The sequence below is a fragment of the Letharia columbiana genome, assembly GCF_014066305.1.
Source record: "Letharia columbiana isolate WasteWater2 chromosome Unknown Sc0000044_s0, whole genome shotgun sequence".
Lineage (NCBI taxonomy): Eukaryota > Fungi > Ascomycota > Lecanoromycetes > Lecanorales > Parmeliaceae > Letharia > Letharia columbiana.
This window is the reverse complement of record NW_023501088.1, coordinates 347,467-359,826: the sequence shown is the minus strand read 5'-3', so window position 1 is coordinate 359,826 and position 12,360 is coordinate 347,467. Positions and strand designations below refer to the sequence as shown.

General features: G+C 50.5%; 4 protein-coding genes across 4 annotated transcripts; 2 read left to right on the top strand and 2 right to left on the bottom strand.

Annotated features, from left to right (window-relative positions):
• Window positions 1-2,350: 2,350 nt before the first annotated feature.
• HO173_009965 (uncharacterized protein) lies at window positions 2,351-4,141 on the bottom strand (the record flags this gene model as incomplete). The annotated part of the gene is made up of 6 exons (XM_037311852.1): window positions 2,351-2,501; window positions 2,576-3,646; window positions 3,696-3,762; window positions 3,809-3,930; window positions 3,998-4,035; window positions 4,136-4,141. The coding sequence occupies 6 exons, from the start codon at window positions 4,139-4,141 to the stop codon at window positions 2,351-2,353; spliced, it is 1,455 nt and encodes a 484-aa protein (XP_037161314.1).
• A 174-nt stretch (window positions 4,142-4,315) lies between these two features.
• Window positions 4,316-5,941, bottom strand: HO173_009964 (uncharacterized protein; the record flags this gene model as incomplete). The annotated part of the gene is made up of 2 exons (XM_037311851.1): window positions 4,316-5,724; window positions 5,785-5,941. 2 exons carry the CDS (start codon window positions 5,939-5,941, stop codon window positions 4,316-4,318), a joined length of 1,566 nt encoding a protein of 521 aa, XP_037161313.1.
• A 631-nt stretch (window positions 5,942-6,572) lies between these two features.
• Window positions 6,573-8,206, top strand: HO173_009963 (uncharacterized protein; the record flags this gene model as incomplete). Its single annotated transcript, XM_037311850.1, has 3 exons — window positions 6,573-7,047; window positions 7,096-8,039; window positions 8,093-8,206. The coding sequence occupies 3 exons, from the start codon at window positions 6,573-6,575 to the stop codon at window positions 8,204-8,206; spliced, it is 1,533 nt and encodes a 510-aa protein (XP_037161312.1).
• A 546-nt stretch (window positions 8,207-8,752) lies between these two features.
• Window positions 8,753-12,235, top strand: HO173_009962 (uncharacterized protein; the record flags this gene model as incomplete). Its single annotated transcript, XM_037311849.1, has 4 exons — window positions 8,753-9,151; window positions 9,205-9,570; window positions 9,617-11,430; window positions 11,494-12,235. The coding sequence occupies 4 exons, from the start codon at window positions 8,753-8,755 to the stop codon at window positions 12,233-12,235; spliced, it is 3,321 nt and encodes a 1,106-aa protein (XP_037161311.1).
• Window positions 12,236-12,360: the final 125 nt, after the last annotated feature.

Here is a 12,360-nt window from a genome sequence, read left to right as displayed (position 1 = left end):
CGAAGGACTCAAGAAGACGTATGAGCGTGGGCCATGTACCTCATGCTTGGGCACTGAACCAATATCTAGCATCAGCAACAGGGGGCCGAATCGAAACATTGGAGAATGGACAGACGCCTCCCATCTTCAAGTATCAACACATGTCCCCACAATGCACATTCCCCCACCTGCCTCGTTCCCTTCTCTTGACATCTCGAACAAACCATGTGCAACTAACAAACTGCCATTATCCACGCTTTATCATCCCGACCGTCTATTGTGCTCGAGTCCAGGGAAACCATTCACCGCGCAGAATCGACTCCTTTGAAAGTATCGACGACAATACTAAGCAAGATGAAGCAACAATATTAAGGAGTCACAAAGCTCATGTTCACAATCACAAAGCCCGAGGTGTAGTCCATTGACTCGAATTAGCACCATTGATCGCCTCGGCTCTGTGATCCTCGATATATGCTCGGTATCACTCTCCCACACCTACAAGTATCCTTCGTCGACCTCTCTTCTACCTGATCCGTTTTCTCTTCTTCGAACAAGCACCTCCTCACAAGTCACGCAAACTCCACATACAAACCCCCACCAAGCGCGCAACACTCTCGAACCTCTTCCAGCTACCACGCACAGACAGTAAGTTCGCATTCCTATTTTTCAATTGACCACTCACACATCACACACCTCCACCTACAACTCACATCAAGCACATACACTCTTCTCAAACTCCACTCAAGCCATCTCTCTCTCTCTCTCACACACTCTCTCTCACACTCTCACACTCTCACACACCAAAAGACAGTAAGATCCACCCTCCACCTCACCATCTCATCACCACCCTCATCACCACCATCATCAAACCCACCACCAACAATCCACTAACATCCCCCAGCCACCCCCTCACTCGTCAACCCCACTCGTCAACCTCACTCAACTCACTCCAACCAACCAACCAATCCTCCACCTCACTCAACTCACTCCAACCAACCAACCAACCAACCATGCCCCCCTCCACCACCGCAACCGCCACCGCCATCATGTCTCCCCTCACCGGAGCCGGCACCCCCGCCGCCGAGACGGAGATGCCCCACAATCCGCAGGACCAGCGCGGTATGTCATCAATCCCCCTCTGACCTGACCTCTTTTCCACCCACTCACTCCCTCACTCACTCACTTACCTCACTCCCCCCCCCTTCCTACCCAAAAAGAAACCCCCCCAGCTAACGACCGTCGCATCCCCAGGATCCGCGGGCAGTTTCTGCACCGTCATGTAGACGGCGCCGCCTCCTCGCCGTCCTCCCCTCCCGTTCCATGCTATCCTAATACGATACTATCCAATACATCCTTACCATTATGGAATTCCAGCCTCACACACAAACACACAAACACACAAACACATCCCCCACATCCCCCACATCGGCTCCTGATGGCAATCAATCAATCAATCAACCACCCACTGACTTCACCATGCGCGATCTCCGACCACGCCGACCCTTTCTTTCCTGCCCTTATCATTCACTACGCTGCGCCTTCTGGCCGCCTGCACGCCTGGCTGCAGGAAGCCTGTGCTCGCTCTGGGCAAAGGACGAATGGGCTGCCGAGCATGGTTTTTGATGGATGGTGTGTGGCGGGCGGATGCATGGATGGATGGAAGGACGGAATGGAATGGATCTCCTACACGAACATGCACGTTTTCCTTTATTTCAGCTCTTGCGCTTGACGATGGATGAAATGGATGGATGACATGGCCTCTTTCCTTTTTGTCAATTTTCGGTACTCAGTGGCCGCCTGCCTGCTATCCTTCACTACGTGCAAAGGGATGAAGCGAACGTGCGGTCAGGTGGATCCTGGGGAGAGAATTGTATTTAATTCATGAGCACGAATGGAACGAGCTTGCACGATCATGATGCTGGGGCCGGGTGATGTGATTATGCTATGCCATTTTCTAGTCGAAGATTTGTGAAATGTATGGGACGCCATGTAACCCCTGTACGATGCCACGTAAGCTCCAGAAGCAAATCAAATTCTCCGAGGAGAGGGGAAGGAGGCTGACATGTGCTCTCATAGCTAAATGCCTCTCTCGCTGACCGTGAGATATATGCGCACTAACGCTGTGTGAACCTTAAGAGCTTCTTCTTCCTGGCATGGGGAAGGGCAACCACACTCAGTTCTTGAGTGTAGAAGACCCTTCCACAAGACGTATCGTTCAGGCACAACCCTCTGCAACATGCAAAACATGCTACAAAGAGGATCGGCACACACGCAAGGTCTATGCCTCCTCTCCATCAGAGGCGTCCCTCTCCTGCTAGCATCTTCTGGTCATGGACCATGGTCCTAACCAAACACAACAAGATGATTGCTTTTAGTATTCTCCAGAACACCCGCACAGCCTATCTACAGCTTCCTGCGCTCGTGTCAACTTGAGCGCAGCAACAGCCCTCTCCTCAAGGCTGGCGGCGCGGTAACGATCGGCATTGTACTGGAAGTCGCGCAGCCAGAAACCAGCTCGAATCCTAGAACGATAGGGCTCTTGTCAGCCGTACGAGAATGTGACTAGTCCGGGTCCTAGAAGTTGAGAGAAACCTACTCATCGACGCCAGCAGATGAAGAAACGCCAAGAACTCTTCTGTCCTTCCTGTTTAGAGTCTGTGGGAGGACGGTGTCTGCGTAGGAGAAAGGTGAGTGATACAATCCGTGAAAAGTTGGTGGTTGGTCAGAGATATCGACCTCGTTGGTAAGGGTTCGTGGGAGGACGGTACCTATGCAGGTCGATGGTTGGTGATATGAACCAGGAAGCGTCATTGCTTGGTCCGCAGGTTGTATTGATGACGACTGCAGGAAGGGATTGTCGTTGGTCACTTGTGATCGAAAAGGCCAAGACTGCAATCCTTTAACTGGTAGTCTGAGCCGAGGCCGGGCCTGGATCTCTCGAGCATGCGGCGTCGATTCTGCGAAAAGGGTTTGCGGTGGAGACTCTGGCGGCGGTGACCCGGACGAGGAGTGGACCGGAACGGGCTCTTTCCACGGACTTTGGGCAAAAGGCTCAGTTGCGAGCTGATGCTGAGAGTCAAACACACTATGGCTTGGGGGCGTTGGAAGGTTGAGGACGTCCTGCGCGTCAATTGGCTTGAGCGGAGTATCGAACTGCCAAACTGGCTCGAATGGGCAGAGCGACTCAGCAAGACAAGCTTGCTGCGCGGCGAAATTCGCCAGCTGCCCAATTCGAAGCCCTAGGTGCTCAGCTAGATAGCCTTGCTGCTCAGCTCGAAGGGGTCTCTGGGCAGCTTGAAGCCGCTGTGGCCGACCGTTTTGGATTGCACACTGGTTGTGTAGCTTTTCTTGGACGTGGAAGTAGTCGTACGCGTATTGCATTGATGGGAAAGTGAGCACTGGACAGTGAGAGAACCGAATCTGTTTTCCACCACTATCTATGGACATGGTGAAAGGTGCTTTAGTGCTCCAAGAGACAGTCTTGCCCTGTTCAGACCTGATAAGGGGCTGTACAGGCGGTCTCGAGAACGTGTTCACGTTCATACTTGTACTCGCTGGAATGGGCGGTATACTTCCTTGAGGCCCAGTCTTCGGAACCGATTGTATCAAAGGTACTTGGGTGGTGTACTGTGCTCCACTTGACCTCCGCGCTCGCTCTTCAGCTTCTCTGCCTAACCGTAAGCTTGGTAAAGTTCTCAGGGAAGATGGCTTCTCACCGGACGATTCGTTCTCTTGGACAATTCCTCCGAACCTTTGGGCGGCAATTGCCAACAACGGTGGGTCCTTTCATTGCATGGCACCCGAAACACTCCTGGCAGTTCATACATACCTTCCCGGGATAACAAACCATCGTGCCGATGATTTTGGTTGCCTTCGAGGTGCGTAGAAGGGTCTTGGGTGCAGTGTTGGATGACGTGTTCTTGGTAGCATAGGAGGAATTGAGAGGTGGAGCTACAAAGTCGGTCGTCACTTCCTTAGGCTGTCAAAACGAAGTAAACAAAGTGAAGCTAGCACTAACCCAATCAGGTTTTCACCTTTTCTGAGGTCTGTCCTTTGCTGGCGAGGACCTTTTATAGCATATGTCCTCGAGACTATCGGGCTCTCGTATGGCGAGGAGTCTAGGGAATCAATAGTCCTGGGAACCAAAACCACTTACTGCCATCAAGTCTTGGTTCAAAGTCGAAGCATTCAGTGATATGATGGCATCGATCCTAGGTATCCCAACATTTTCTTTTCCAGACTTGTGCCTCGCGACATTCGGTATATGCAAACATCCACACCCAAATACTACTTCACTTGTCAACGTGTACGCCCTCTGTAAACGTTCTTTCCACGTTCAATCCCGTTTCGGCCATCCAATCTCTGCTTTTGGCTGGCCATTGGACTGCGGCATGTCTTGGACGGATCCCCTGTCCTCGTCACTGCTGACTTCGTAATCGTCATCGTCACTGGACCCGCTGAAACTACCCCGTCGCCTCAGTGTCTTCATGGACATTCTGCTCGAGGGGCTGCCGTCATCAAAGCTGCGATCAAAGTACTCATCAGTCCTCCCAAGGATCTGATCGGCCTTCCCAGACGACCTGATTCCTGAACCTGGTACATCCTTTACGCCGTTCGATGTCGTCAGATAATGTCGTTCCGAGTCCTCTCTTGCAGGCCACCGTCGATCATAGTAGCCATCTCCATAGCCATCCCTCCTTCTCTCCTCATCCTCTTGCCACTGCGCTTCTCTTTCCTTCCTTATGGCTTCCCTAGCTTCAACCCATTTTGGATTCGGCTCCCAGTGCCACCCATCGCCTGAAGTGTTGCAGATAGGTAGCCACCATGAAAGCGGCTTGTCCCCGAACAAATGCTGTAGGTTTCTCCTCCACCCTAGGTCGAAAGCACTTGGTAGCTTCTCCGAGTCCTGCTCGTCAAGATAGTCCTCGTAGCGCTCACGCTCCCTCGATCGCTCCATTTCGCCATAGTCCCTCTGTAACGACTTATGTGCCTTTGACCGTGGGCCTGCTTCAAGGTCCACATCCGAAAGCATTTCCTCCCCTTCCTCAGATCTCGTAACTCCAGGTACTGTATTCGCATGGATTTCTGCAAGCTGTTGTCCGTAGCTTTGACCTCCGTTCCCATTTGCATTGCCGAATTGTTGCCGTCGCATCGATTTTTTTAACGGACTTAGATATCTAGTTTTCTCCAAACACTCAATAGTTGTCTGACCTCTGTATGCCAGGCTGAGATGCCAAATCGTAAAACCCGTCAAAACAAGGCCAATGATACCAGAGATGACGCAGAGTAACACGTAATTGATCGGCATAAGACTTTCCATGTATTCGGTGTCACTAAAGACTTCGCTCCAGAGCCATGTCGAGGTCACCGCAAAGCAGAGCCAACAGTATATCGACGTGTAGATCAAGAACAGAACGAAAGCCTTGTAGTTCCTCAAGCCAACACACGTAGCCAGCCATGGGCAATGATGATCCATCTTGAGCACGCAGCGCCCACATGTCGAGCAGTGATGTGCACGATCCGGTTTCCGAGCTTTGCACTTCTTGCAGAACCGGCTCTCGCCTGTAGACTTGACGGTGAAGGATGGAGCGTCTCGGTGCGCAGAAGGCTCGTGGGTGGGAAGGTGAGAGTAGCCTGATTGACTGCTCCGGTTAATAGGCGAACCTGGGTCAGTGAAGACGGCGGTGGTGTATGACCAGTTCAAGAGGAGGTAAAGGGTAATGCCAATGACAGAGGAAATCGTGCCTGGAGTGCCAAGATGTCAGCGCAGGATAGGACCAGATGTGCATGAGAGACCGTGCTAACCTGTCCATGTATTGAGACCTGTAGAGATTCCTAATCCTGCCTCCACCCATATTGCCCATGTACTCAAGCCATATATGAATCCTAACGGAAAGTATGTGACGACCGAGCAACAGGCGCGCTCGCATCTCCTTACCCAGCTCTTTCGACGACGATTCATAGGGGAAGGTGAGGAGGAAGTCGACGACGGCGCCGTCATCTTCTCAACCTATGTTTAAGAAAGATGCTAGAGATCCATATTCGGGAGCTTGGACTCCACGCCGCGGTTTAAAGGCCAGGCACGCGGAGGAGATAGGATGAGGATTGCATCAGACAGAATGAGATGATAATGACGCTATAACACCAACGAACGTATACATAGATCTAGAAGTGGGTAGGATATACAAAGCGATATATGTACAGAAATTGTTTGAGGCGCTGACGACTGCATTGCCTACAGCCCTACAAGAAACTGCACGCAAAAGGAAAGAAATGCGTCATTGGTGGGATCAAGTCTTGGCGTTTTAGACACTGCCCTGAATCTTGTTCCCTTTGGGTCAACGGATTCATAAGATACCTCCTTCAATCTATTTTCAGAAAACATCAACCGCGTCACTCGTTTTTCTTTCTTTCTTCTTATGGGAGACTCTCACCTTCTTTTCTACTGCACGTTGACTCCTGATAGCTCTCGTGAAGAGCTACAATAACCCTCTTTCTGCTGATGCAGCCGAGAACAAGGCACTGCCCTTGACCACCTTCTTTCGAAGCGAGCGGAATTAGAGCAACTGACGAACATTTCATGACTCCTCAGCATGGCAGCTAACGAATACTATAACCCATCTCCGTCCCCGGGGAATGGACAACGCTACAATGCTCCTCCGCCACGTCTCCCTTTGGACCCTTATGCCACCTACGCCTCCCATCCTACGCAGCCATCACCGCCTCAGATATCATCCCCCTACGAAGACACAAGCTATCGACCTTATGCCGACCAAAGTCAGCAAAGCATACCCTCTCCCTACTACGCCTCCGGTGGCGGAGGCCGAGAGACCGAGCCAAATACATACTCAGACGACATCCCTCTACGACAACATCCGAGCAAAGGGAGTTCGGAGATGTTGCATGATCCACTGCCTCACGATCCTGCCATTATCGACAGACCGACCCAAAACGCCGCCCGAAGGAGGAGGAAGCAAGGATTCTTTGGTGGTGGGAAGATACCATGGGTTGTATACACCTTGACCCTGATTCAGGTGTGTGTATTCATCGCGGAGCTTGTGAGGAATGGTGCGTTCAGTCCCTTCTACGCCGCTGGCTCGGATCTGACGTTTTCAGGTGTTCTCACCAAAACCCCTATCGAAATCCACCCATCCTTCAACCCTATGATTGGCCCTTCCCCTTATGTCCTCATCAACATGGGCGCCCGCTATGTTCCCTGTATGCGCCAGACATCTGAAGGTCTGGACACAACAATCGACTGGCCGTGTCCCAACACGACATCCACCTCCCTAGACGATTCTTCCAATCAGTGTCAATTGAACAATCTTTGCGGCTTTCACGATAAAGCCTACACAAAAAGCAACCCTCCAAACCAGTGGTTCCGCTTCATCATTCCTATGTTCCTACATGCTGGATTCATACACATCGCATTCAACATGTTACTGCAGATTCTACTTGGAAAAGAGATTGAGATACTGATTGGCTCGATACGATTCCTTATCATCTACCTCAGCAGTGGGATCTTCGGCTTTATACTTGGCGGTAATTTCGCTCCACAAGGCATAGCGTCAACCGGTGCTTCGGGCTCTCTCTTCGGTATCATTGCTATCATGCTTTTGGACCTCCTCTACCACTGGGAAGAGCGTCAATCACCATGGATAGATCTTGCTTGGCTGATGTTCGATATCGTAATATCGTTTGCCTTGGGGCTTTTGCCTGGACTGGACAATTTCTCGCACATAGGAGGTTTTCTCATGGGCTTAGTCTTGGGTATCTGTTTAATACATTCACCAGAAATTCTACGGCAACGGGTTGGTGCAGACCTTCCCCCTTATGCCTCTGTTCAGCAGGCACGGAAATTAGCCGACAATGGCGACATAAAAGCTTTCGTGAAAGAACCAGTGGCATTTTTCAAGGGTCGCAAGCCGCTATGGTGGGCATGGTGGCTGGTGCGGGCAGCTGCATTGATAGGCGCATTTGTTGTCTTCATTGTGCTTTTGAAGAATTTCTACAAAGCAGACCCGAAGACGTGCCACTGGTGTCGGTACTTGAGCTGCATAGTAAGTTCCAAATGTTCAAGTACTGTTATGACATATGCTAAGGTAAATCGCAGGACATTAAGAATTGGTGTGACATTGGCAATTTACAGACGACAAACGGAACGACAGGCAGCAAGCGGGATCTTTTGAGCAGGCCATTGGTGACCAAATTGGAGTATTTTCTCTGAGATCTCACCTGTGGGCAACGGGTTAAGGTGTTGAAAAGCTTTCGATGTTTGGTTTTGTTCGAAGCATAGCGAGGACGGTAATGCATTGGCATAGGAGTTGAAAGTTTTGTGGAACTTTCTACAACGGCCACCTTGGATAGGGCGCAAGTCATTCAATAGACGTTCTATGTACCTTTGGGGTGTTCACATCCCTGCAATCTGATGAAGCTGGAATAGTCGATGCGTTGCCGCCAGAAAAAGTAGCACTTGTGAGGGCATGGTTCCCATGCAACAAGAGGAGAGTCTTACCTAAGGCTTGACCGGTCTTACATATCAGAAGCGAACCACTACCTTGGTCATTAGCTATGATGATATGATGATTGAAAGAAACTTGAGTTGGAGACTGCCAATCGTGTTGATACATTCTATTAATGGCTCTCAGCCTTATGGACTCACGTACTTAAACTCCGACGCGCTTTTTGGTGACGCGCCCCACTTCCGCCAAAAAGCATCGTCCAGCTACGCTACAGCAATACAGACTTCTCGACCGGTAAAAAGACCTTCACAATGCCTGTTGCCACTCTTCCGCCGCCGAAGAGGGCATTGGCAGACTCTACCAAAGCTCATCGCAATGTCAATCCTACGATATCGTCCCCCAACACCGCAAAGAGAAGGAAAATCGAAGTAGGATCCTCGCCCTCGAAGAAACTCAAGCTCAGCCAGAACGGCCTCAAGAATGGATCGAGCCAGCCTAAGAGTCAGTTTGAAGAAGAGTACCTGGAGAAACTGACTCAGGATATCAGCGGCCTCAAGCAGCAGAATTCCGAGAAGGACCAGCAGTGGGATCGTCCGAGCTTGGATGACTTTGATGAGGAGAGGGACAGTCTCTGCTTTCAGCAGATCGAGGCGGAAGAAGGTACACTACATGGAGGAAGGACGACCGTCAAATTGTTTGGGGTCACAGAGGTAGGAACCTTCCAGTACCCTGCAAAAGCCCTGCTAATACTGGATGGTGACAGACCGGTCACTCTGTACTTCTCCATGTCACCGACTTTCTCCACTACCTCTATGTCGCAGCCCCAGTCAGTTTCGTACAGAAAGACATTGACGGCTTCAAAGCCTACCTGGAAACCCAGTTGGCGCAGCACCAGCCGGTAATACATTCGGTTCAAATGTCGATGAGGGAGAATTTGTTCGGCTTCCAAGGCAATCAGAAGAGTCCGTATTTGAAGATCACAGTCACGGATCCAAAACATATCAATAAGTTGCGGACCACGATTGAGAGCGGGAACATGAACTACAAACAGATGTGGAAGGGTGTGGATGGTGGTATCTTGACATTTGACAGCATACAATATGTTTTACGGTTCATGATCGACACTGGAGTAAGCCCTCTAGAAGGCTGCGCAACCCCTACCTAACAAAATACAGGTTACAGGAATGTCTTGGGTGGAAGCTCCTCAGTCAAAATACCACATGATCCCTCATCGAGACCGGCATTCAAATTGTCAAATAGAGGCATATGTGCATTATCGAGATCTAATAGCTCACCACAACGACGGCGAATGGGCGAAGATGGCTCCACTGCGAATCCTTTCCTTTGATATTGAGTGTGCTGGCCGTAAGGGCGTCTTCCCAGAAGCCAACCAAGATCCTGTCATCCAAATCGCGAATGTCGTGACAAGATATGGAGAACAGAAACCTTTTGTTCGTAACGTATTCTGTCTCGATACTTGTAGTCTGATTGTCAATACCCAAATTTTCGAGTTTGGCGCAGAGGACAAGATGCTCATGGCATGGAGAGACTTCCTGGAGCAGGTCGACCCAGATGTCATCATAGGCTACAACATCGCCAACTTCGACTTTCCATATCTTCTCGATCGAGCAAAGCACCTCAAATGTATCAAGTTCCCTTACTGGACCAGGCTGAAGGGTATCCAGTCACATGCAAAAGAGACGAACTTTTCTAGTAAGCAGATGGGCAACCGAGACACGAAAGCTACAAACACCAATGGTCGTTTGCAACTGGACTTGCTTCAGCTCATTCAGCGCGACCACCAGCTACGAAGCTATACCCTCAACTCGGTCTGTTCACATTTCTTGGGAGAGCAAAAAGAAGATGTCCACCACACAATGATTACTGAGCTTTTCAATGGAACACCAGAATCCCGACGGCGTCTGGCTGTCTACTGCCTGAAAGATGCCTTTCTGCCACAACGGCTGATGGACAAGCTCATGTGTCTAGTCAACTATACAGAGATGGCCAGAGTCACAGGTGTCCCGTTCAATTACTTGCTTGCAAGAGGACAGCAGGTCAAATTCATAAGCCAACTCTTCCGGAAAGCTTTGGAACAGCACCTGGTCATCCCCAATTTACGAAGTGACGCATCCGATGAACAATACGAAGGTGCTACCGTCATCGAGCCCACAAGAGGCTATTATGATGTTCCGATCGCAACGCTTGATTTCGCTTCCCTATATCCTAGTATCATACAAGCTCACAATCTTTGCTATACTACCTTGCTCAACAAGGCGAGTGTCGAAAAGTTGCATCTGGTCAAAGATGAGGACTATATTGTCACTCCCAACGGTGACATGTTCTGCACCTCAAAGATCCGGAAAGGCCTGCTGACGCAGATTCTCGAGGAGTTGCTGGGAGCGAGAAAACGAGCCAAGAAAGAGTTGGCCGTTGAGACTGATACGTTCAAAAAGGCTGTGCTTAATGGTCGACAGCTGGCTTTAAAGGTCAGTGCGAACAGTGTATACGGTATTACCGGAGCCACAGTCGGAAAATTACCCTGTCTCGCCATTGCCAGTAGTACGACCAGCTACGGGAGGCAGATGATTGAGAGGACAAAGGAGGAAGTCGAGAAGCGGTATACCATAGCCAACGGATACTCTCATGATGCGCAGGTCATCTATGGTGATACCGACTCAGTCATGGTCAAGTTTGGACCCAAGGACCTAGAGAAAACCATGGACCTTGGTCGGGACGCTGCAACATATGTCTCTGATAAGTTCATCAAGCCAATTAAATTGGAGTTCGAGAAAGTCTACTTCCCGTACTTGCTCATCAACAAGAAGCGCTACGCTGGTCTGTACTGGACGACCCCGGAGAAGTTCGACAAGATGGACAGCAAGGGCATTGAGACTGTACGCAGAGACAACTGCCGCCTGGTTCAGAACGTCATTGAAACCATCCTCCACAAGATCCTGATCGACCAAGACGTGCAGGGCGCGCAAGAGTATGTACCTCACCTGGCCTTGTCTGCCCATAGCCACGCTGATGATGTTATTTCTTTTTCTAGTTATGTCAAAGACACCATCTCCGACCTTCTTCAAAACAAGGTCGATATGTCCAAACTCGTCATCACGAAAGCTCTCTCAAAATCCGACTACGCCAACAAACAAGCTCATGTCGAGCTTGCCGATCGAATGAAGAAGCGAGACGCCGGCTCAGCTCCCACACTCGGCGATCGTGTAGCCTACGTTATCGTCAAGGGTGCCGGTGGCGCCAAGAACTACGAGAGGAGCGAAGACCCAATCTTCGTCCTTGAGAACAACATCCCCATTGATACGAAGTATTACCTCGACAATCAGCTTGCCAAGCCACTTGGCAGGATCTTCGACCCGATACTGGGCGAGAAGAAAGCCGGGCAGCTCCTCACCGGCGAACATACTCGGTCGATCTCGGTCGCTGCACCTACGCTGGGTGGTCTGATGAAATTCGCCAAAAAGACCCAAACCTGTATGGGTTGTAAGAAGCCGCTTGTTGGCAAAGAGGAAATGGCGGGGGCTGTCTGCAGCAATTGCCGGCCCAGGACAGGAGAGCTGTACACAAAGACCCTCACCAAAGTCAGCGAGTTGGAGATACGGTTCGGCAGATTATGGACGCAGTGCCAGCGGTGCCAGGGGAGTTTGCACAACGAGGTCATCTGCTCCAGCAAGGATTGCCCCATATTCTACATGCGCATGAAGGCGAAGAAGGACGTCGAAGATGCGGGGAAGGAGCTGACGAGGTTTGATTTTGACGCCGGCGCTGCTTGGTAGATGATAGGTGTAGAATCACGATCTTCGAACTTGACCTTGCAGACACGTTCCGGTCACTACCTTTGACATTACAGCACTCTGAGGCGCGAGAAGCTTAAACCTGGGCCGAACCTCCAGGAATCAAA